At 36.7% G+C, this 27,100-nt stretch overlaps 1 protein-coding gene across 3 annotated transcripts in view; it reads left to right on the plus strand.

Moving 5' to 3' along the window:
* mon2 (Mon2 homolog, regulator of endosome-to-Golgi trafficking) overlaps positions 1 to 27,100 on the plus strand; it is a 273,966-nt gene that overhangs the window by 194,613 nt on the left and 52,253 nt on the right. For all 3 annotated transcript variants that reach the window (XR_016548096.1, XM_090389771.1, XM_090389772.1), the window contains 3 exons: positions 3,356 to 3,483; positions 9,674 to 9,883; positions 15,102 to 15,264. Coding sequence is in view for 2 of the 3 variants with exons in the window: in XM_090389771.1 (XP_090245897.1) it covers positions 3,356 to 3,483; positions 9,674 to 9,883; positions 15,102 to 15,264 (501 nt within the window). In the remaining variant the exon portion in view is untranslated. The remainder of the gene's footprint in view (positions 1 to 3,355; positions 3,484 to 9,673; positions 9,884 to 15,101; positions 15,265 to 27,100) is intronic.

Genomic DNA, 27,100 nt, shown 5'->3' on the forward strand with positions numbered 1-27,100 from the left:
TTATATTTCAGTCACAGCATGGATTTGTTATGGGGAGATCTTGTCTGACCAATTTGATTGGATACACTATGATGCAATGACAAAAGAACTGGATGTAAAAAATAATTTTGATATCATATACTTGGATTTCAGGAAAGCTTTTGATACTGTTGCAGATAATTCTGCTCTACAAATTGGAGCAGCATGGCATTAAGGGAAAGTTACTACTATAGATAAAGGGATGGTTGAGTGGACCTGCTTGGCTCTTCATGGACTAATATTATTAGTGGAGTCCCACAGCATTGGTTCTGGACCAATTGTTGTTTTTTGTATTTATTATTGGTATTGATGTGAAAGTATGTCGTGTTTAATATCTAATTTTGCAAATGATACAAAGGCTAGCAGGTTGGTTAATGACACTAATTAAGGTATGATGCTGCAACAAGATCTAGAAAAATTAGGCAGATGGGCTGAGAAATGGCAATTGAAATTTAACATTGACAAATGCAAGGTACTGCATATGGATAGCAGTAATCCCAGAGTAATGTACCAACTGTGTGGTACTACACTCAGGCTATTTGAAAATGAAAAGGACCTGGGAGTAATTGTACACTCTTATATGAAGTATTCTGAACAGTGCAGACAGGCTGCCAAGACAGCTCATGTGGTTTTGTCAATGATATACAGGAATTTTGCTAGCAGAGATAAAGAGGTGATAATCCCATTGTATAAGGCAATGGTTAGGCAGCCACATATTGAGTGTTGTATGCAGGTCTGCAGGCCTCATTTTAGCAAGGATGTAGATCTGCTGTAACAGGTACAAAAAAGAGCAATGGGGTTGGTGAGTAGAACAAAGCTTCATTTCTGCAAATATCAGTGCTTGGAGACTTTGGCACTTGCAGGGTGATCTGATTGAGGTGTTTAATGCTTTAAATGGATTGAGCAAGCTCAATGCTAATGGGATTCTTCTTCCTCTTACTCAGACTATGAACATGATGCATGAAGGAAGGTTGTGGAATAGATGTACAGAAGTTTGCTGGAAGTGGATAAATTCAAGGAAGAACTAGACAAACAATTGGAGGGAAGTTATAGGTGAAATGGGAAGGGTTTTTTTTTTTTTTTTGCTGATGCTGTATAAGCTTGTGCTCTTGCATCATTTACTAATACCAATATTAACTGCACTTTGTGGGATTAGCCATTCACAGAATAGCACACCATTTCCAGATGATTGGTTTGTATACTAGGATGTTAGAGTGTCAACAAGAAAAAGTAATACTTTTGATCTGATTATCAGCAGTGCATTTAGAATTTTCAGGTAAGGGAACCACTAGGCAGCAGTGATCATAGTGTACTGATGTGGGATTTATTTACAAGTGTACTACTGACAAAAGTAAATGGAAGGGGAGGGATTTTTATTTTACACAGATAACTACAGTGGCCTTAGGCAATTTTTAATTTTTTTTTCAGTAGTACTGACTGAAAAAACTGGATGTTAGCAAATTCTAAACGGGAAGTGGTAAGGTAAGTAATTGTAGAATTTAATAACTTTTATCCCAACCTTATAAATTGTACAAGGTTTAAGACTAAAATGGATGTCCAGTGAACTGCTGGGAGTAGTGGCAGAGAAGAAATATGCATGGGATAATTATAAACTGTCGTCTGAAACAGAACCCTATATTAAATATAAACTAGTTTACAGTTAGTTACTAAGAGCAATTATGCATGCAGAGGCTGATTACAAGAAGTCTTTGTCTATAGCAAAGAATTCTTTGCTTATATTAACACTAGAAAGACAGTAATAAGCCATTGATCCACTGGATATGAATGTCATAACTATCAATAATCCTTTTTAGGTGGCTGACAAGCTGAATAAATATTTTGCATCTACATTCACATGTGAAGGTTTTTTAGCAGTGTGGATACCGGAAGATTCCCCATTCTCCATAACTGGGAGATAAATGATTTTATGATAACTAGAAGGAAAGTTGAAGATAAATTTGCAGCTAAAAGTAAATATGTCACTTGGGGCTAATGGAATGAAATTATATACAATTTCATTAAAAGAGGTAAGCAAATCTCTAGTAATTATAAGATTATCCTGGGATTCAGAGGGAAGGCCTTAGAGCCTGGAGATGTAAAAAAAAAGTCTCTCCTATTCACAAAGAGGGATCAAAGGGTGAAGTGAGTAATTACAGACCTTTAAGTTTGACTTCTGTTCCTGGAAAAGTAATGGTGGCAGTGGTTAAAGAAATAATGCAGGGATCATCTTGAGGAATACAGTTATACAGCAATCACAGCACAGATTTGTTAAGGGGAGATTTTGTCTGACCAGGATCAATTACTGTGACATAGTCACAAAGGAACTGGATGCAAAAAATAAATTTTTAAATCATATACTTAGATTTTAGTAAACACTTTTGATAGTGTTCTATATTAATGACCTGCTATCTATATTAATGACCTGCTATAAAAATTGGAACTATGTAGCATTAAGGACAAGTTACTGCTATTGATAAAGGGATGGTTGAATGGCTATTATGAAAGACGAATGAATTGATGTATAGTGGCCTTTGGTTTGGAAACTGACAAATGCTTAAGGAAGAATGCTTATAAGTCATGCTTGGCATTAACAATTCCTCATAGCAGTGCTCAATGTCATATAATATACAGCCAGTTTAGAAAAAAACAGAATTCAAATCTTCTCTTTCTGCTGAAGCCCTTGAAGAGTTCAACATCTGTAACAATATCTTTCTTGAAGCAACAGTAATCAGTTTGACTAGCAACCACTCCAAATGGAAATCCACAGACAGAAAAATCCTAGATAAGCTAATGTTCGAAAACATACTGTACTGATGAAACAATCCTGTGTCTACATTTTAATATAAAATGTGTGTTGTTTGTGAAATCTGATTCAAAAGTTTGACAACTATGTAGCTGTAAACTCTTTTATGAAGGAAGAGGCCACCTAACCAAATGAAATGCTGTATTTTCTACTCTAGTGGTCCAGTAGCTTTTGGCGGCAGGGAGAAATTCAAAAGTTTGGTTTCAAACATAACCCTCTGCCTATTATGCAATGAAAGAGATCATGCCAAGTTTAGTTGTTCTGACTTCAGTGCAATCTGAAGAAACCTTGAACTTCCATTATTTACTAAATTTCATAATAGCATGAATGTTATTTCTGTTCCCCAAACAGCAATTGTTTTTTTAAAATTGCATGATGTTACTGTTAGGTTTTCATAATAGTGTTAAAGCAGTATCTTATACTGCAAAAGTATTACTACAATTCACACAATATCTGTCTCTCCCTCCCTTCCCCTCCCCCATATTTATTGAATAAAAGTATATATTCTACATAAATGTTCTGTAATTTTTATAGGTATCATTTTCAGCATTGAAAAGTTTTCAAGAAATACTCAACATCAGCAAGTACCAAGAAACTAGAAAAGAGTATTCAGACCAGAATACTTCTGTTGATGTATCAAGCCAGGATCTGCTAAAAAAGAAGTATGTAAATAATAAAAAAAAACTATGTATATACATGTACTGAACTACTCACTAATAAGATTCAAGGGACTGGTGAAATATGCTTATTAAATCTGTTACTGAGTGTAAACATTATAGCATTCTTCTAATGCTTCAGAAATAACAATGAAAAAAAAAAAATCTTTCTGTATAATTAGGAACAAACGTGTCCAAAAAGACCTTTGACGTTGATACAGAAAACTTGCTTGTAGCCAATAACGAGTTAGTTGGTTTTGGAAATTAAAGCACACGATACTTGTCACCTTTCTCCAGGTTTCTAACAAAAGAACTCTGTGCAAAAAAATAATTTTAATATATCATGTACTTGGATTTTAGGAAAGCTTTTGACACTGTTACACATAAAAGACTGCTGTACAAATTGAAGCACTGTGGCATTAAGGGCAAGTTCTGCTATGGATAAAGGGATGGTTTAGTGGGACAAGATGGAGAGTGGTTATTAATGGGCACTGCTCTTTATGGGTTAATGTTATTAGTGGAGTTTCTTAAGGTTATGTGCTGGGTCCATTATTGTTTTCTATATTTATTAATGAAAGTTTATCAGGCTTAACATCTAATTTTGTAGATAATACAAAGGTTTGCATGGTGGTTAATGACAGTAATCAGGGTAAACTGCAACAAGGTCTAATGATAAAAAAAAAAAAAAAGAGTAGGCAGATTGGCTGAGAAATGGCAGTTGAAGTTGAACATTGACAAATGCAAGGTACTGTTACCCATATGCAGTACCTTGCATTTGTCATTGTTAAACTTTAACTGCCATTTCTCAGCTCATTCTGCCTAATTTTAGATCTTGAGTGTACTACTGACGTGTGGTACTACACTCAAAATTTGTGGTGAAAAATGGAAAAGGCCTTAAAGTAATTGTGCTGTCACATATGACATTCTGTTAGCAATGCAGACAGGCCTACATCACAGCTTATAATGTTTTGTCAATGATAAACAGGAATTTTTCAGAGATAAGGCAGTAATTATCCCATTGTACAAGGCAATGGTTATGCCTGCTGCACCTTCAGTACTGCATACAGGCGTGGAGGCCTCATGTTATGAGGAATGTGATCTGCTGGATCAGGTGGAGAGAAGGGTGGTGAGATTAGTGAAGGGAAAGAAAGGGTGCTCTTTCCAAGAAAGGCTTCAGTTCTGCAAGTTGCAGTGTCTAGGCAGCACCTGCAAGGTGGTCTGATTGAGATGTTTAAGGTTTGAGCAAGTTCAGTGCCGAATGGATTGAACAAGTTCAGTGCTGATGGCATTCTTTCTCTTGCTCAGACTACACATATTAGGGAGCATAAATTCAAATTGAGGAAGGAGCATTGCAGGATAGATGTATGGAGTTTTCCTTCAGCCAGCAGGTGGTGATTGTAGGAACAAACTTCCATCTGTTGTTATGGATGTGGTTAGTTTTAATAAATTCAAGGAAGTTCTAGACAAATTATTGGAGGTGATGTAGAAAGGCTTTTTTTTTTTTTAATAATAATTATTATTATTCCTTCAATGTGTATGGGCTTCTCTACTGGAACATCTAATCAGTCACCTTCAGATATGAAGAAAAATAAAACTTGTATGGTATTTATCCAAATAAACAAACAGTTTAATTGAATTAATCGCTCTTAAACCATTCGAAAGTAATAGTGCTGAAACTCCAGCACATTACATATTTAGGTAACTGCTGCTGTTACCTAAATATGTAATATGCTGTTAAAAAAAATTGCTGAGTTTCAGCAATACCTACCTACCTTCACAATGCTATCCACACTCCTAAGAAGCTTAATGACTATACATTCCCAGCATTTTCCACTGTGGAAAATTTTTTCTAGGAAGAGGAGGAGGATGATGCCTCATTTACCGTCATTTTCCAAAATGACAGGAAATGAGGATACGCTGCATGGAAAATGATGTTATGCTGCATGGTTGCACCTTCACCAAGACTGAGCTACACTGACTTCTCCGTGTAAAGTCATAGGAAATATACAATAAGGTGAGCCACGTTTTTTTTTTTTTTTTTTTTTTTTGTGATAATTATGGCAACCACGTTGAGTGTCTACTATACCATATTCTACTAAATGTCACAACTGCAAATAAACATTAAAATTGCTTACCACATCCTATTTACATACATTTCAACTATTTGTATATTTTGTGCCATTAAAGTGCAAACAGCATGTATTTGAGGAGATCAGTGTTGATTGGAAATTTGCTTTAGATACATCTTGAAAACCACATTCCCGAAGGAATGTAATTAAATAATCCTCCTTGTATATATGTAGTATACATTTTAGCTATTATTGGACTTATGTCCATTTTTATAGCATAGGCAGAAAAAAGATAGTCTGGTGGATGGCATTGATCTCCCAAATTGTGAGGTTACCACCTCACAATTTGAGAGGGTTGCCCTACATTGTGCACTACTCATAAGTAACATCTCTCAGAAAGAAGTATAATTTACTAGTAATATGCTCCCCCTGCCATCAAAGACAGCTATTTCCTTGGTGTCTAACTGAGGATACCACTGTAACCAGTAGCTTTGCAAGACACAGCAGACTTTTCAATTTGATAACAAACTCCAAAGTTGAGTTTGAAATGTCACTGTTAGATAAGATTGTCAGAGTGGTTAAGTATAGAGCTTGCTTCAGTGCTCATTATTCATTAAGTGTAATAGAAATTATACAATATCCAATAAATCTCACAATTCAAATTCAAAATTTAAGCCCTATATGGAGTTAAGTGTCAGTTACATTGTAATTCTGATTTATTGTTTAAATAACTCACATATGCTTCTCACACAATATTTAAAGTTTAGCTATTTATAATATTGTTTTTTACATGTGGTATGTTATGTAAATAAAACTGTATATTTAATTGATCTAACCTATGAAGAAGACAATTCATTTAAAAGTGGAATCTTGAAAACATTTGGTTCAAGATTTTGCAGCAGCTTATGAAAACAGCATTCCAGTTCTTTGTCACCAAATGTAGTTTGGTTTTGTTTCCAATCTGCACTAGCAGTTTTCCCTTGAGTACTGAACCTCTAGCAGCAGCTAATCATTTGTCTTCTGGTAAATTTTGTAAGCACTGCTTCATAACCATATTACTTTTCCTCTATCACTGCTAGAGATTAAACTCATTTTCACTCAAAATGATGTTTTGTATTAGATTTTACATGTTGCTAGCTTTCATTTTACTGACTGAAAATAACAAAAGTATGTAACAGAAGCATTTAGGCACTGTTAAGATGTCAGGTAATATATGGCTGTCAGGATGTGACAGCCATATGTGGACAGATATTATCCTGCTGGAAAATAGCATTTTGGATGGATCATAGAAAGGGAACAGAACTGGCCTTGAATAATTTCCATTATTTCTAACCTGCTCCTTAGACTAGTTGGAAATAATGTATTGCCATCACTAATGTACAAGTTAGTGCATTTGCATCATTTCTTTACATAGCCAACTACATAAGTAGTTATAAATTGGCATCATTAAGTATATCTCATATTGTGAATACCTTCACAACAAGTTGCCATGGTATTGCATTACCTCAAATAAGTAACACTTCACCATAGGAGAAGACTATTGTTACTTATTCTCAGCGGATACCATCTGCTGACATAACAATACACCACATAACAATAGTCTTCTCCTATGGTGAAGCGTTACTTATTCGAGGTAGTGCAATACCATGGCAACTTGTTGTGAAGGTATTCACAATATGAGATATACTTAATGATGCCAATTTATAATTACTACTTATGTAATTGGCTATGTACAGAAATGATGCAAATGCACTAACTTGTACATTAGTTAAACTATTTATGTAACCTGAGGCTTTGTGTCTTGCCATCAGTAATAACCAGAGGTAAATGGCTATTATAACTGATAGCTACCCACACATTTACAGCCATCACTGAATCCCAAACAGAAACATGATTCATCACTAAAAATGACATGATACCATTCTTGTTCCCAGCACCTTTCTCACCCTACACCATTGCAGAAACTGATGATGATGATAAGATGGTGTCAGAGGCAGATGAAGTGGTGGACAGCAAGAATGCAGCCTCCTTGTTTTGCAGTTGTCTGCTAATTGTGCTCCCTGGCACAGGCAAAGGCAGGGATGGTATTGTTATGTTGGAAATCTGGCATATTGTGACAGATTTATTTCTTGTCACTAGTCGGCAGATGTCAATCTCCCAGTTGTGGCATTCTTCTGATTTCCCTAGAGTGCTGGGTGATGTGTCTGAATACTATCGTATATTCTTCATATTCATATTAATATTTCGTATAATTTGTATTACAGTGCACTCCCGCTAATCCGAACCCCGGTAATCCGAACGTCCACCTAATCCGAACACGTTTCGGTCAGTGGAGAGGAAATTTTTTAGTTCGCAAAATATATGTTAAATATGTGAAATTTAAATGGTATTAATGGTACAAAGACATTTAGAATTCCACAAAAAAATTGTATTTTATTGTAGTACTGTACTAATACAAAATTAATAAATCAGTGTTTGACATGGCCTATTAAAACTACAGATCAATACTTATACACCAAAACAGGAACAAAAGCCATTTTTCAGAAGTAACAAACTCGGTTAATTTCTTTTGACGTAACGATGAAAATCGATTAGAAGATGCTATGTTTTGCCACCGGTTACACTCTCCCACAGCTCAGCAACCCAATATACAACATCTTTTAAGTTCACTTGTTTCATTTTCTCATGTAAAGAAAGTGAATTGGTGTTATCGTCTATCAAGGACCTAAGATATTTCTTTCTGTATGCAAGCTTGATAGACTGTAACGCCCCCTGGTCCATGGGCTGTAATAACGGTGTTACATTAGGCGGTAAGAAAGCTGCCTTTATATCCCCTGATGTAAACTCAGAAACGTCTGGGTGGGATGGCGCATTGTCTATGAGGAGAATGGCGCGAGGTGGCAAATCATTTTCATTGCTGAAACGTTTCACTGCTGAGACAAATTGATTATGAAACCACTCAATGAAAAGCTGTCCGTTCATCCAAGCTTTTTTTTGACTTTTGTAATGAACTGGAAGATTGTTAATGTTCATATTTTTAAAAGCGCTCTCGGCTTCGCTGATTTAATGATCATCATCAAAGGTAGTTTGTGATTTCCTGAAGCATTACTTCAAGCTATCAACGTCACTCACTCCTTATTCATTTTAAAATCTGGGGTACGTTATTCGGCTAATCCGAAATTCTGCTAATCCGAACAGGGCTCGGTCCCAATTAGTTTGGACTAGCGGGAGTCCAGTGTATCTTCATATGTTGCCACAACATCCAATCATTTCGGAAATCACTATTCACATAAATGGAAATTTGCTTCATTAACTATTTAGCTTCTGTTAACTGAGTGACCCGACCCTTTCCAAGTACGTCAGTTGTTCATAGTAATGTTGCCTTGTGAGTGCTAAAGGCATTACACAATCTTAGATGCTGACCAGGCTAGCCGGGTGGGTAAAGTATCTGCCTGGCAACCCAAAGGTCGCAGGTTCGAATCCCGCCTTGGGCTTGGATCAAAGTACTGCAAAAACCTTGGGGGTGCATTATGGCCACAGAAGCTGATGCACCAAAAACTGCCGACCGGGCTAGCCGAGTGGGTAAAGTACCTGCCCGGCAACCCAAAGGTCGCGGGTTCGATTCCCGCCTCGGGCTTGGATCAAAGTACTGCAAAAACCTTGGGAGGTGCAATATGGCCACAGAAGCCGATGCGCCAACAACTACCAAATTAAAAAAAAAAAAAATTGCACCAAAAACTACCAAAAAAAAAAAAAAAAAAACACACAACAATCTTAGATGGCTATTTGCTCACATTTTGTTTGTCTGCTAACATTTACACATTTTTATACTACCTTTATATTCCTACCTCAGGGTGGAGACACATTATTGGACATTCTTTTTGCACCAATCAGCTTCACATGCTGATTTTTTACATCCACATATGTCATAATTGTGCATGCAAATTTTCAGAAAAATCTGTCCATTCTTTCTGGGTGGGGCAGTTTCATTGACAAGCAGTGTACATGAAAACAGTGTGAATTTAATAACTGTTCTTTTGTTAAAGACATGAGCATGTAAGTAATAATTTATTTAGTGTAATTTGAAAAATATAAAAGTTTAATAATGCATTGCTTTTATTTAACAGAAATGAAAATACTAACACAGGCACATTGTGGGGAGTAGCTTGGAAAGTGTGGTATAGTATTGGAATTGAAAGTACCAAGCCTCCACCAGATAAACTTGTTGAAGAATCAAATGCCAAAAATGATTTTTCGGTGCTCTATATTCCATCTCAGCATTTCTTAACAGCTTTAGTACAAATTTTTCCTTTTCTGTTTCAGCATATAAAATATAGGTAAGTATTTTCATTTTGACTTGCCTATAATTTTAATTATAGTTAAGTCCAAATAATAGTGATAATGCTAATTTTCCTGATTTTAAATGATAAAAATTTATTAGAGTAGTTCATCTAATTATTTTTATGACTGGATTGTGTATCATTTTAAATTTTTTTGGATTAGATTTAATACTTTACATTCTTCTTTTTTTAATATATAAAAAGTGCATTTTTCTAGTATGTTTTTAATCCATTTGTGATGATGTGGAGTGGAATTCAGGTCCCAGAACACAGGAACATTCCATTTTCAGGGAAGTGGGTAACATTTTTTGTAATAAAGATTTAAAAACAAAATGATTTCAAAATTATTTTTTGCCTCCAGTTCCTTTGTTACTTCATCATAATATCCAGTCAGATTAGTCAAACAAGACTGCCCTATAATAAATCCATTCGTGACTGCCATGTAACTGTATGCATTATCAAGATGATCCTGCATTACTTCTTTAACCGGTGACCCCATTATTTTCCCTGGAACAGAAGATGGGTGCACTAGAGTCAGGGTGTATCTGCCAGGAGTATCAGTTGATGATGTCACAAACAGATTATCAGATTTTAAGGGAGATAAAGAGGGTGGTATTATTCATATTGGGACTAATGATATTAAATTCACATGAATAATTGAAAACTGATCTGGAAATCTAAATTGAACTGATAACTGTTATTGTTGGATAAATATAGAACCAAGCTGAAAATAATGCCTTGAATTAGACCAGAATGTTTGTGTCTTCAATTCTGACCAAGTATGATAGAAAGGACTATATTCTTGAAAGCATTGTGGGCTAACTCAGGTGTTCATTTGTTGCAACAAACTTCCATCTGTTGTTGTGGAAGTGGGTTTGAATAAATGCAAGGAAGAACTAGAAAAATTATCAGAGTGGATGGACAGGTGATGTGGGAAGTTTTTTTTTTTTATTGGTTGATGCTTTATAAGCTTGCTTTCTTGCATCATTTGCCACTACTAATACTAACTCAAGACATGAGGGAGTTTACACAGATTGTTTTAGGGAAAATTTTTATCACTATGTTCTGCACTTGCAGGTAGAAGGAATCTATTTTGTAGAGATTGAATACATTTGAACAAAGATTGTGCAAGAATTTTTGCCAGTGTCATTGAGGATCAAGGAAACTGCTGGTTAGAGGAAATATGGGCAATATAGAAATGCATTTATCTGATGATGTGGATTAAAGTCATAATTGCATGCATCTCAGGAGTTCATATGTATTGTAGCTGTTCACTTGCTCGTTGTCATATATGCACCCATCCGTCAGCATGATGGAGCTGGATGAACCTTGATTCATCAAACAAAGCAACTCTTTTCCAGTCATCCAATGTCCGGGAACAGTATTTCCATGCCCATGCTAGCAGAGATCAATGATGATCGGTCAACATGGGCACATGAACAGGTCACCTACTCCATAGGTCTATCTGCAAAATCATTGCTGGATGGTGTGCTCAAAAACATTTCTCTATGTGTCCTGGTTGTAGTCTGTCATTAATTGAGGGATTGCCATCTGTTGTCTCAGCAGCACGTTCCTACTGCCATTCACCCCGACTGTATTCAGTGATGGTTTTCCCCCATCCTGGCACATTGGTTGGTTGTGGGTTGTCTGTGTGACCATTCTTGGACTTGGACTCTTAGGACCATTCTTGCCATACCTTCACAACTGCAGCCAATGATGTTCGAGGGCTGCAGTTGTGAAGGTGTGGCGAGAATGCAGCCCTCAAACAGCTAATGATGCCTTCGGTTGTGGAGATGCTGGTCCCCATCTTTCTGTTGCCACAAATCATTTCTCATTCAAACTCTGTTAGGTCCTTTCTTTTCCCTGTTGCATGAGCTTTCATACTGATGAATTGACAGACACTTCCCGAGCCATCACTATGTATGCTGTGCTAGTTGGTTTAGGTGCTGTGGGATGCATCCACTAATGGAGACGGGTGGTCATAATGTTTTGTCTCACGAGTGTATACAACAAGCATACTCATGAAAGAGTTAAAAACAAAAATCTAATTGGTTGATCATGTCTTTTGAGAATTTTTTTTTGTTTTTAGTTCAGAGATCTGTGTTTAAATTCACACTGATTGGATAAAGTGCTTGGAATTTTGATAAATTACATTTGTGATTTATTATTAGTATTAGCCATATTACCCAAGGCTTTTGCTGCACCAACCAAAAAAATCATAAGAATAATAAAATAAAATAAAACACCACCTGTTTGACTCCCTCCCTATGTAGCTACTTATCCAGTTGACCTTTGAATCTATCGAAGCTGTCATCCTCATCCACCCACGGAGGCCATTTATTCCAGTAATCAATAACTTGACCTCTCTAAACCTCTTTCATTGTAATTTTAATTTATGGCACTTCATTTTACTTTCTCTCCTCAGTGTTCTACAACTCAATCAGGTCTCCTCTAAGGTGCCTATTCTGTAGCCCATATATATTGTTTCCTTATATGAACATCTTTGCCCATCTTTGAACCCTTTCAAGAAGCTCGATGTCTTTCTTTAGGAGACTGCACCTAAAGAAAGACATCGAGCTTTAGATATACAGTCGGACCTCTATATAACAAAATTGATTGTTCCCTTGAAAAAATTCGTTAAACAGAAATTTCATTATAAAGAAATATGACCTTTTCAACAATTAAAAATACTGTAAATTCAGAAATATAGTAAAAGATGGGAAATAAATCAGAAATAAGTGGAAATGAATAAGTTTTCTATTTTAAAACAATTAATTTATTACTATATACATACATATTAAGAAATGACTACTTACATGATGCATACAATGTATTAGTGCACTTTTAAGAATTATGTCATAAAATATTTGATTTTTTTTGTTGTACACTGTATTTGACTGTATATTGTTCATAAAAATGTTCACATTTGTGTAAACACTCAATATATTTTCTGTTACATTTTCTTCCCACTGAAGGCCCCCATGCAAAGTTTCAAATGCTGCCAACATTTCTTGTTTGGAAGGTTTAATATTACCCTTATTTTCATCCAACTCATTGTCAATATTGTCACTAGTTCTTTAAATATGCTCCAAAATGTTGGAGTCACTCGGATATTCAGCTACTATGATATCATTATCAACTCCTAAAACTTTGTCAAGAACAATTTCTCCACTGATCAAACCTTGCTTGGAACTCTTCCCAAGATTGCTCAATATCTTGTAGTAGCTCGTCCCTCTCTTGCTGTTAATTAGCATTTTAGCAAAACCTACTTTTGTGAAACAATTCTTAATTGTTGTTTCCATCACATCTTGACTCCATACTTTCGACCAGGCGTCTCTGTAGCCAGGTGGGAAGGAGCAGCAGTGCGTAGCACACGCTTCTTGATTAGACCGGGGTTCGAGCCCGTCACCACCAAATACGGAGGATGCGGAAAGGTCAGGGAATGACCACCGCATATCCAGGAGCAATATGGCCTTAGTTGCTAATGCTCCTAAAAACCAAACAACATACTTTCGACAACTCTGATATGCACATCTGCAAATCTATAGGTCGGTTACTTTCTATTCTCAGTATAATTTTTTTTAATATGCACCTTTCATAGTGCATTTTCAAATCCTTGGCCCATTGGCTGTAGTTTAGATGAGGTATTCAAAGAGAACAAGCTTCACACTTGTAAATTTTGAAATTACCGAGTAAAGGTGGCCAGGGCAGTTGTCAACAATAATTTTTTCTGTTTTCTTTCGTCATCTTTCTATCGAAATTTAAAATCCACTGCTCAAAAATTTCACTTGTCATCCAAACTTTTTTGTTATAGTTGTAGTCCAACTCTAACGACTTTACTCCTTTAAGACATTGGGGTTGTTTACTTTTGCTTATTACCAAAAAAGCTTCAGTTTTTTATTATTAGCCATATTTTCACCAGTGAAGACTAATTCTCTCCTTACTATTTTTACCACCTAAACATTTATAACCTTAAAAAGTCAGTGTCTTGCTCGGCAAACATTTAAAAAATAGACACGTTTCATCAACGTTGATAATGTCTTTGGGCTCGTAGTCCTCCATAATGTTTTTTTTTAAAACTGTTACTTTCAAATGGGTATAGTCTTTTTCGATTGCAACTCCATTTTCATCAGAAATAACTTTTGAGTAAGCCATGGCACTCTTTAAATTTGTCCAGCCAACCAGAACTGGCTTGGAATGTTTTATGCCTCAGAAAAGTTGCGTACTCCGTAGCCTTTTCTTTTATTAATGGCCCTGATATCAGCACGTTTTGGTTGTAAATCAACTTCATCCACTTAAAAACTGCTTCATCTACATCTTAACAAAGGCATAATTTCACACGCTTCCGACTGGTCCCGTTTCCTCGCACAGTTTGAGAATCGCAGCATGGTTTTTCAGAATGGTTAACATGCTACTGGCATGAACACCAAATTTTAAAGCATTTTTTTTTTTTTTTTTATACAGTAGAAAACATGTTGACCAGAGCCAATGTCTGTGTTGGGAATATGCCTTAATCTTTGCCAATGGCTGTGTACACATAGATAGCAGTTAATCAGCGCGACTTCTCAGTACAGTAGTGTAAAGGTTGTATAGGTTTTACTTCTTTTTAGCCATTGCTGACCCACTGCTTGACACAGGCCTCTCCCAAAACCTTCCATCTTTTTCTATTCTGTGCTGTGTGATTGGCCAGTTTCCTCCTGCAGGGTTTTACAGGAACCGCTAAATTGTTGAATGTTTTAGCTCTTAATTTGTGGAATTAATGCCTCTAGCTCTTAAAAGCTAAAAGAATTAATTCTTAATCCTTTTAGCTCTTAATTCGTGCTTTCTACAGCATCAGCTTTATTGCCTAAAGGCTAGAGATGCGAATGACGTACCCAGGCCTCTCGAAATCAGTTTGTTATATGGAAATTTTCTTCATTATACAGAAACTATTTTCAATGTAATGACCAGGGGGAAATCAAAAAAGTTCGCTACATAGAAAAATTCACTATATGGAAGTTCATTAAAGAGAAGTCTGACTGTATTACTCTTAAAAGGGTAAATATCTAAAGGATAATATAGTGTAACCTATAGGCTAATTTAAAAAGTAATGTAGTAATATGTGTGTGTGTGTGTGTATATATATATATATATATACACATACACATTGTTTTTTGTAGTACCCCAAAATTATCATAATATGTTAATTCAATTAAATGCTAATTCTATTTCATAGATTTATTGCAGGAGACCTTCAAAAATTGGCTACTGTTCTTCAGAATGCAGTTGCAGTTCCTGTTCATGGGGAAGTTTCTCCTTTCATTCTTCCGTCATTAACAGAAGTCATTTTAACACCTCTTCAAGAGGCTGTTTTAAAAGCAATGGAAATATTATATAAGGTAAATTAATGCTTTAATTACTGATGACAGTAATTATTTCAAAATGTGTGGATAAGTATCTAAAATCATTGAGAAGCTTAGTTTGAAAATATAAATATTTTAATAAGATTAGGCAGTAATGATTCCATATACAGTGGGTGCCACTTATTGTGATCACTTCAGAACCCAGCTAAAGTAAAAATAATAATTGATTGATAACAATATTTGCTAACAATTAGCAATGAATCATTAAACTGTAATAGAAGGGTTTGATGGAGGACAGTTACTTGAATGAAAAAGAGCAAAATCCCTTGCGCACCATAAAATTTTTCCATTAGGTACAGAAGCATTGATGGGCAAACAGCATCAAATATGTAGCATATTCTTATTTGTTTCTATAACATGTGATAGGTATTGCTTTGCAACTGCCTATGTTTGGGGCACCTCCGTAGCCAGGTGGGAAGGAGCAGCAGTGCATAGCACACGCTTCTTGATTAGACCGGGGTTCGAGCCCGTCACCACCAAATACGGAGGATGCAGAAAGGTCAAGAAATGACCACCGCATATCCCGGAGCAATATGGCCTTAGTTGCTAATGCTCCTTAAAAACCAAATAACAACAATAACAATAGCCCATGTTTGTTTTACTAATTTTTTTTTTTCCTTTTTCTGTTTTTCTTTTCTTCAATTTTTTTTTACTACTTATTTATTTATGTGCGTGGGGATTAAAACATCAAACTAAATTTTGAATATGCTGAACCACCATAGCCTATCATGTAACTAATGTTAAATGATAGGCAATGGTAGTTCAGCTTGGGTTGTTCTTGGCATTTTAAGTCACAAAAGGTAAAGAAAGTTTTAATATCATTATTTACCATGTTCCTCTCCTGATTATATCTATTTTTATTTTAATTGTAAGAAAAACTGGCCATGTATCACTCGTTTACAGTGATATGGAAGTTTTTTATTCATGCTGCCTGTTAGACTGCCATTTGGTCAAAGATCCAATACTCTTGAACCTAAGCAATGCCACATGACTGGACATTTGAAAAGTTGTGTTGGCATAACAGAGATCTGTTGTGTGCGCCCCCCCCCCCCCCCGGGCTGATGACAAATCTAAAGTCACTGGGTTTCTTATGAAATTTTGCAATCTGAAACAAGAAGAGTAACCTAGTATTGTTAGTTCCCTGTTTTAGTTTTTTTTTTTTTTTTTTTTTTATGCAGTTTATTACCTGCTTTTTAAAACCTCTAGCTGTTGCTAGTTAGTTTTTCTTTTTTGTAAGTATCATTGGTATTTTGTAGTACTTTCTCCTCCTGTAATATTAAAATGAGAGTTTTTGCTGAAAATAGGAAAGTTGTTAGGTGCCTTATCAACATAGATAATGATGAAATTTTACTGTAGTCCTTTTATTTTGCTTCATAATTTGTTAAAGTTTATGCTTATTAGTTTATCTTTGCAACCAAGTGTATTGATCTGTTTGAAAATATTGTTGAAGAGAGCCATGATCTACATTTTACATGCATAAAATGGAAAATAATATTTATGTTAAAGTTTAAAACAGAATTATACCAGCAGTATAGGTAGCCCTTGGTGTAGAAGTATGAAATTACCTCCATCAACTGTGAGTACCATAATGAAAAATGCAGATAAAATAAAATGGTCAATGCAACATGTTACTATAAGTGCAATGCAATTGAGCTATAGTAGAAGTAAACTTTCGGAAAAAAATAGAGAAATTATTGTCATTATTGGTGGATGACTTAAATCAAAAAAACATTCCGTTAAATCAAGCTGTTATTACTGATAAGGCAAAGTCAATTTTTGAAGATCTTAAGAAAAAAGAGAGTGGTGATGAGACATTTTTAGATAGCAAGGGATGGTTCGTGCGATTTAAATCTTGAAGTAAGTGCAGCTGTGTGAAATTAAGTGGCAAGTGCAGATGCTGAGGAAGCTGCAGCATTTCCTGCAGAGTTTCAAGGCATTGTAAAGGAGGGTAATTATCCTCCTGATCTCATTTTTAATGTTGACGAGACTGGGCTTTATTGGAAGGAATGGCCATCACGAACCTTCATTTCCCATGAAGAACAGTCTGCAGCAGGTTTCAAGGCTAGCTACAAAAGACAGATTAATGCTTCTGCTGGCAGCAAATGTTTCTGGCACTTTAAAATTAAAACCAATGTTGGTGTACCATTCACAGACACCACATGCTCTCAAGGGCCTAAACAAAGCCTTGTTGCCAGTCTACTGGAAATGGAATAGGAGGCTTGGGTGACACAAGAAATCTTGGATTGGTACACAAACTATTTTTGCCCTACTGTGCTCCGTTTTCGTCAAGAGAATGAATTACCAGCGAAGGCCCTTCTTCTCTTGGACAATGCCCCTTGCCATCCTGAAAACTTAGCTGAAGTCAGAACATCTCTGGACATCAGTGTTGTGTACCTGCTACCAAACACCACTTCAGTTTTGCAACCAATTGATCAGGGAATAATAGCAACCTTTAAAGCCTATTACCTCTGTCAAACCTTCATGGAAATGGTGAGAGTTTTTGACAGGTCAGACAAAACTATCCAGGATTATTGGTGCTCGTTTGACATTTTGAAGGGCATTAATAACATCAATGGCACTTGGAAGTTTCAGTGAACTGTTTGATTGGAATGTGGCACAAACTTCTCCCACAATTTATGCACGACCTCACAGAATTAGAGCCAGCAGAGAAAACATTGTTGAAGACGTCCTCTTCAGTTTTCTACTGAGCCACAGCATTTCCACTTCTTCGATCACTTTGCTTCCCTACTCTAGTCTGAGGCATGATTCCTTTAATTTAATGGCCCCCTGACTATTTTCATTATTTAATAACAGTATTGATGAAGGCATATCTAGCTTATTGTGTGAGTTTCCAGATTTATTTAAACAGAATTATTTAAATCAAAGTTTGGACAATTCGAAATAATTTTGATGCCCCTCAGTTTCGAATTATCCAGGCTCTACTGTATTATCTAAAACTAGCTAAATATTATCTAATATCTGCCATATATTACAAAAAGAGCATTGTGCATGATCTAGCCAGAAAATATGTAGAAAAATTAGTCTCTTACAGTACTGTAACAACACATATGATTATGTCTCCAAGACTATTTTAGAAAAAAATAAGGGAACACTATTATATCGTGAAAGCTGAAAATTAATATTACAATTAGGATTATGCTTGGCAAGATGTGATTATGATAACTAAGTATCAAAGTACCAGTTGTTCAAATAAAACAAAATCATAAAATAAAAAAGGATAAAGCAGCACTCAACCTCCAGCAGTGCAAATGCAAACTCCATGCTCAAAGTGGTGCATGCCCACATGTATCAAAGGAAGAATTCACTTCCACATTAGGGAGCATTAATGGGTGCCCCTAAATGATCCAAATACCACATGAAAAATAACAAACTAAACTCAAAAACATAACTTATGTTATTGCCCCACAGTCTTCTGTAGTTAAAAATAAAGGACTGTACAAGATGCAAATTTGAATGTCATCCTAGACAATCAGCAGGTCTAAACCAAACACAAATATGCAAATTAACTTTAAACTAAATCATAATAAATAGGATTAACATAAATAAATTAAATCACTTGCAATAAAATCATTAGTAGTAGTAGTAATGGCAAATGATTCTAGAAAACAAGTTTATATAGCATCAACTAAAAAAAAAAAAAACTCACACAGTTCACCCATCCATACCCTCCAAGAATTTGTATAGTTCTTCCTTGAATTTATTCAAACCATCCACTTCCACAACAATGGATGGAAACCTGTTCTAGCAATCAACCACCTGCTGGCTGAAGGCAAACTTCTGCACATCTATCCTAGAACCATCCTTCCTCAACTTGAATTTATGCTCCCTCATGTGTGTATTCTCAGCGAATGGAAGAATGCCATTAACATTCACCTTACTCAATCCATTCAAGGCTTTAAACACCTCAATCAGATCTCTCCAGCAGGTGTATAGTCTCAAGATGCTGCAATTTTCAGAACTGAAGCCTTTCTAGGTAAGTGTACCCTTTTGTTCCCTTCACCAGTTTGGTTGCCCTTCTCTGCAGATTTACATCCTTCCTAAAGTAAGGTCTCCAGACCTGTATACAGTACTTGAGATGCTGCCTAACCATGGCCTTATACAAAGGGATAATCACCTCCTTACCCCTGCTAATGAAGTTTCTGTATATCATTAACAAAACTCCATGAGCTGTCCTGGCAGCATGTCTGCACTACTCAGAGAATTTCATGTCTGACTGCACAATAACCCCCAGGCCTTTTTCATTCTACACTACCCTGAGTGTACTACCACACAGTTGATAAGTTACTCTGGGGGTTACTGCTACCCATATATAGTACCTTGCATTTGTCAATATCAAATTTCGACTGCCATTTCTCAGCCCCTCAACCCAATTTTCCTAAATCTTGTTGCAGTAGCTCACCCTGATGACTGTCATTAGTATCATCTGCAGACTTTGTATCATCTGCAGACTTAGACAGTAAACCTGATATACCTTCATCAGTATCATTGATAAATATCAAAAGAAATATGAAAACAACAATGGGCCCAGCACTGAACCCTGTGGAACTCCACTAATAACATTAGTCCACGAAGAGCAGTGCCCATTGATAACCACTCTCTGTCTTCTTACACTTAACCACCTCATGTCCTGTCTGTCCTTCCTGTGTACATTGTATGCCCCATATTCAAATTCAGCATTACTGTCTGAGTGACATGTTCCCCCTATTTCTACAATGTCTGTATTTGATGACTTAATCAGTACTTAAAATTCATCAAATTTATTTACAGTGCTCCTAGCATTAGTGTACATGCAAGTAGACATGCACATATTCTTACTCTTAATTATCCTAACAGAGCCCATGTATTTATTTGCTCCAAGATGAACCACAGCAGGGCCTGAAGTTTTGGACACCTTTCTTTTTCAGGCTGCTATATGTACCAGTAGTAGCAGTGCAAAAATCACTTTCACCTCTGCCTGTGGCTCTAGTTAAGCTATTAAGGATAAAATAAATGAAAATGTAAAGAAAATGAGGGGTGGATATGAACAGAGAGGAACTAAAGAGAACAGGCTGGAACAGTAGAATGTGCAAATCAGAGAGGGAGTGAGGGGACAAAAGAAAATGCCAAACAACCATGTTATGTCTGTAACAAAAGTAATTTCACTATAATAACACGTTTAATCAGGACTGTTGTAGAAAAAGACCATTATTATACCAGTGGAAAATTAATGCTACAATTGGAGGTTATACTTGGCAAGGTGAGATTGTGCTACCTAAGTTCCAAGATACCCTAACATTCAAATAAAATGAAATCATGGGAGGGGGATAGGCAACACTCACCTCCAGCAGTGCAAATGTATGATACCCTTCTCAAGTAGGTGCATACCTACACCTACCAAAGGATGAGCACTACTTCCATAATAAAGAAATTAAATTAAAGAAATAAAGACAGAAAATCCACAGACATTATCTCTTGAGGAACCAAAATTTTTTTCATTTTGTATTCAGACTGTATAGGAAAAGTCAATAACTTTCCCTATACAGTCTGAATACAAAATGAAAAAAAAAAAAAAAACTCAGTAGCATAATATATGCCATGTCACTGCCCTCTACAGGGTCCAGTCACATTATTATGACCACCTACCTAGTATCCAGAATATGCGCCTTTTGCAGCATGCACCGCAGTCAGCTGCCTTGGGAGGGACTCAATAAGTCCGCGAAAGGTTGCTATGGGTATCTGTGACCATGCAGACTGCAATGCACCCCGGAGTTCCTGTAGGTTCCTTGGTGGAGGATCCATCCGTCTGATGTGTCAATCAAGGTGGTGCCATAGATTTTCAATTGGATTAAGATCCGGGGGAATTCTGTGACCAAGGGAGTAGCTTGAAGTCTTCGTCATACTCCTCAAATCACTTGCGGACAATTCTGGTGACATGGCATGGCACATTGTCTTGCTGATAGATACCATCACCCCCAGGGTACACAGTCAACATGTACGGGTGTACCTGATCGGCAATGATCGTTAGGTAACCACGTGCTCATGGTGCCCTCCAGAGGTATCAGCGGACCCAAGCCATGCCATGAAAACATTTCCCAGACCATAATGCCACCCCCACCAGCCTGCCTTCTGCAAACAGTCATGTCCAGGTGTCTGTTCTTGGAGGTTTCATGCCTAATATGCCACCGTCCATCCACTCAGTGAAGCAGAAGCCGTGACTCATTGGAGAAGACTACCCATTGCCACTCGGCCGGGATCCATTGTCAGTATTACTGTACAAACTGATGGCGTTGTTTGCGATGAACAGCTGTCAGCATGGTTGCTGTCACCAAGCATCTTCTCCAGAGTCCAATATGCAACAGGGTTCGCTGCACTGTTGTGTTGGAGACCTTGTGGTGGCCGTACAGTTCATTTTGATGACCAGTTGAGCAAAAATAGCTAGTGCGCCGATCGGTCCTGGCCAACCGTTTCAGCCGATGTTCATCAGTGGGGCATGGGGCTCCATAATTGGCACGTCGGGTTGTCAAAACTGTCCCATTTGTCCAGTCTTGATACTCTTTCACCACTGCAGCACATGAGCATTTCACAAAGTCCGCTGTTTCGGAAATGCCGGCACCCCCGGTCCGATAGCTGATGATCATGCCTTTTTCCAGTCTGATAGGTCGCGTGCTTTGCCCATGACAGAGGCTGTTACTGTGTTCACGGATGGCATCAAGCCTTATATGCAGTGTGTGAACTTGACATATGCATTGTATGATTCTCTAGGTGTGTGATGTCTGCATTGGGGAGTGGTCATAATATTGTGACTGGACTCTGTAGTTTAAACTAAATGAACGTAACATACAAAATTCAAATTTGAATTTCAGCCAGTTGACAGGTACGTGTGTATAGTTTATATCTGTTGATTGCCTGACATTCAATTTAGTTTGTCTTATTTTTCATTCTTTATTTGGATTGCATAGGAAACCTGTTGACATTTGGTTGGATAGTGGTCAACTTAAACACGATACTTTAGGAATTCACAGGTTTTGGTGTTCCCTGTGGAGGTTGTGCTTCTGGGTTTTGTCTTCATTTCTTTAATTTTATTTATTGTGGAAGTGGCACTCTTCCTTTGGTGAGTGTAGATATGCACCTCCTTGCATGGGCAATCTTGCAATTTCACTGCTGGGGGTGAGTATTGCTTCTTTTGTAATTTTACAATTTCATTTTATTTTGAATGTTGAAGGTGGTTATTATTTTTTTATTCAGAAAAGCACACACTACATATGTCACCCAATTATACTGTATGTGGAAAAAATTGTAGAAGTTTGTAGCAAATAATGTTATAGTGAATCGACTGACCAGGATGGCATAAAAATAATAAATAAATAATAAAAATTGAAAAAATATTGAAAATAAGTAATTAATAACATTTTGATTAGGGGGGAAAAAAAAAAGAGAGAGAAGAGAGTGAATACAAATGAACATACAGCTGAAGGGATTTATCTAGAGCATCGATATTGCCACTGCCTTCCTGTGGTTCTCCGAAGAAGTCAATATTATATTCATTGACAAGTAAGGATAGTCAAGTAAGGACTGAATATGCCAGTGGCACTATTGCAAGGCTTGACGTGAAAAGCTGTACTCGTGGTAGCCCCAGAAGGAATATGGAACTTAAAGGATTGGAGTAAGTGAGGAACATCTGCTCAAGTTATTCAAACATCTAATGGTGCAGAGAGGCTTATAGAATTTACTGATAGTGAAAGTAGATGCAGGGAGATTTATAGAATTCACTGATAAAAAAAGAGGATTTCGAAGTTCCATTGTACTGCTTCAATTTTATTTGAGTGGACCTTGTGGTGTTGTTTCCTGATGGAGGAGGCATAGTCAAGTTGGAGTTAAAAAGTAGCCTTTTTAAAGAAGAAGAACAGGCTGTCTAAAATCCTTGAAACAATATGTATTTCTCTTTGTGGATCCAATTTCTTTGTAGGCATGACTAGTGATGTGAGTAACACACTTCTCAAAGTTGCAGCTGCTCAAGAAGAATTATGCCAAGATCCTTTCTCTATTGTACTTTTGGAATAGGTGTGGAGTCAATGTAGCAAATGGCTGCTGACTCCAGGAGAAGGATAACATGGCACCTGGCTGTTTATAGAAAGCTCATTTACTGTGGTCCATTAATCTGTCTTTCAACATGTGTTGTAGCTTGAGAGGATCTGCTTTATTTTTTATAATAAAATATATGTAGGTTTGCTATTATTAGTTGTGGCAAATAATGCAAGAAAGCAAGCTTATATACAGCATTAGAAAAAAAAAATACCCAACTTATCTGTCCATCCCATTTATGACTTCTCTTCAATATATTGAAGAGGAAAAGTCTGCAAGAGATCCTTGGGGAAATCCAAAAGGAGAAAAAGTAGCAGAGAGAAAAAAATCGCTGTAAATTGCGAGGATTTCTCTGCAAAAGATAGCTTTTAATCCACTCAAACAGTGGGTTATTGATGCCCTGCAAAAGATAGGTGTTAATCCACTTGAGTAGCAGTTTATTGATGCCATAGTTTTAAGCCTGGCTAGCAGGATGCTATATGATCCACTTTCCACTTTCTCGCCTTTGTCATTAAACTGCTAGAATTTTAAAATATTGTTTACTAGTTTGTTTTTTAGAAATCCATACTTTTCTTTGGCGATTTTAAGATCTAAGATAATTGGCAAGTCTACCATATAAGTATAATCCTGATTGTACCATTAATTTTCCTGCATTAGTTTCTTGGTATAGTGTTTCTTTTTTCTTCCTTTAATAGTGTTATCTTTCAGTTTTACTGATAAGCTTACTTTTTTAGGAATTTTAGCAGTTTGTGTTATGTTTTTCAAACGCATATTAAAGCCTGTGTTGATGCTGATTTATTGATCATTGAAATCGTGATCTTGATTACAAAGACAGATCGTGACTGTGTTTCCAAGACTATTGTAGAAAAAAGAGTACTAAGATACCTTAACACAAAATAAACTAATATAATAAAATTGAAGACAAACTAAACTGACACCCACCTCTAGCAGTGCAACACACAAATCTCTTCCCAAGGATATGCATCTTCATACCCACCAAAGGAAGAGTCATATCCACAAAGAGTAAAATGAAGTCAGTGAGCCCACAAGGACTACTTTTTCAATGAATACCAGCCCTTGTGAATACCAAATGGATTCTATATCAGTTACCAACTGCTTTCCAGCAAAGTGGTAATGGATTTCCCTATATAATCCAGATACAAGATGGAAAGTAACGAACATTCTGAACTCAGAAATATGAACATAACGTGTATGCAGTGGCAACCACTCTATAGTTTAAAATAAAGAGATGTAACAAACAAAATGTTAATTTATAAGTTGACTTGCCAACCAGTGAGTTAAACTAAATGTATATTTACCTGTAGTTAAGACCTGTCAACTGGTTAAGTTGGTGTAGAAATCTGCATTTTGTTTGCTTCATCAGTTCATTTTAAACTATAGAGTTACTTTTAAGTTACTTAGTTCAGTTATTTTTTTGACTTTACAGATGTAGCAGTGTCAGTTACATTAACTTCTGTTTCCTACCCTCCTTTTAATTTGTGTTTCTTCTATCCTTTTTAATTTTGTATGTTCTTGATCACTGTGGTTTCCTTCATTGTTTTAATTTATTCTGTAATTTAGTTTGCTCTACTGAAATTTATTATAATTCATTTGTTTATTTATTTATATTAATCCTGTTTATTGTGATTTGGTTTTAAGACTAATTTGCATATCTGCATTCATTATTATTATTAGTAGTAGTAGTAGTAGTAGCATATTATGCAAGAAAGCAAGCTTATAAAGCATCAACCAAAAAAATAAAATAAATTAAACCTTCCAACATCACCAGTCCAACCCCTCCAACAATTTGTCTAGTTCTTCCTTGAAATTATTCAAACTACCCACTTCCACAACGAAAGATTGAAGTTCATTCCTACAGCTGCTGGCTGCAGGCAAACCTCTGCATACCTATCCTGCAACCATCCTTCCTCAATTTTAATTTGTCCCCTCGTGTGTAATCTGAACAAGAGGAAGAATGCCATTGGCACTGAGCATGCTCAATCCATTCAAAGCCTTAAACACCTCAATTAGATCATTTCACAGGAGCCTAATCTCCAGACAATACAGGTTGAAGAACTGAAGCCTTTCTTGGTAACAGCCATAATTATTAGAGCATCCTTGGACTCAGGGGAGGTACCTATGGGCTGGAGATGTGCAAATGTGTCCCCAATTCACAAAGGGGGATCAAAGGGTGACACGAGTAATTACAGGGCGCCTCCGTAGCCAGGTGGGAAGGAGCAGTAGTGCGTAGCACATGCTTCTTGATTAGACCGGGGTTCGAGCCCGTCACCACCAAATACGGAGTATGCGGAAAGGTCAAGGAATGACCACCGCATATCCCAGAGCAATATGGCCTTAGTTGCTAATGCTCCTAAAAACCAAATAACAAACAAACAAACAAACGAGTAATTACAGACCAGTTAGTTTAACTTCTGTTCCGGGTAAAATAATGGAGTCGTTGGTTAAAGATGCATTGCAGGATCATCTAGACAAGACTGCAACAATAATTCAGACACAGCATGGGTTTGTTAAGGGAAAGTCTTGTCTGACAAATTTGATAGGATATTATGATGTGGTTACAAAGGAACGGGATGCAAAAAATAATTTTGATATCATATACTTGGATTTCAGTGAAGCTTTTGACACTGTTGTGCATGGAAGACTACTGTAAAAATTGGAGCAGAATGGTATTAAGGGTAAGTTGCTACAATGGATAAAAGGATGTTTGAGTGGAAGAAGACAGAGGGTGGTAATCAATGGGTGCTGCTCTTCATAGACTAATGTTATTAGTGGAGTCCCACAGGGTTCGCTGTTGGGTCCACTGTTGTTTTGTATATTTATCAATGATATCGATGAAGGCATATCAGGCTTAGTATCGAAGTTTGCAGATGATACAAAGGTTGGCAGGGTTGTTAATGACAGTAATGGCAGTGTGTTACTGCATCAGGATCTAGAAACTTTGGGCAGATGGGCTGAGAAGTGGCAACTGAAGTTTAACATTGAAAAATGCAAAGTACTGCATATGAGTAGAAGTAACCCCAGAGAAACATACCAACTGTGTGGTACTACACTTACGGTTGTAGAAAATGAAAAAGACTTGGGAGTAATTGTGCTGTCAGATATGAAGTTTTCTGAGCAATGCAGACAGGCTGCCAGGGCAGGTCATGGGGTGTTGTCAATGATATACAGGAATTTTGCTAGCAGGGAAAAGGAGGTGATTGTTCCTCTGTATAAGGCAATGGCCAGGCCATGCCTTGAGTTCTGTGTGCAGGTCTGGAGGCCTCATTTTAGGAAGGATGTAGATTTGCTTGAGTGTGTACAGAGAAGGGCAACAAGATTGGTGAGGGGAATGGAGGGATCCTCTTACCAGGAGAGACTTAAGTTCTGCAAATTGCAGCAGCTGGAGACTGAGCACCTGCAAGGTGATCTGATTGAGGTGTATATAAGGCCTTGAATGGGTTGAGCATGTTGAATTCTGATGGGATTTTTCCACTTGTTCAGGTTACAAACCTAAGGGGCATAAATTGAATGAAGAAGGACAGATGTAGAATAGATGTGCGGAAATTTGCCTTTAGCCAGCGGGTGGTTAATTGCTTGAACAAACTTCCATCTGTCATTGTGTAAGTTGATAGTTAACTAAATTTTAGGAGGAACTGGACAAACATTTAGAGGGGATTGTTTTGTATTTTTTTTTTTTTTTTTCACTGATGCTACATAATACACTCATATA

Source organism: Mastigoproctus giganteus, chromosome 2, assembly GCF_048544385.1.
Source record: "Mastigoproctus giganteus isolate SK-2022 chromosome 2, ASM4854438v1, whole genome shotgun sequence".
Lineage (NCBI taxonomy): Eukaryota > Metazoa > Arthropoda > Arachnida > Uropygi > Thelyphonidae > Mastigoproctus > Mastigoproctus giganteus.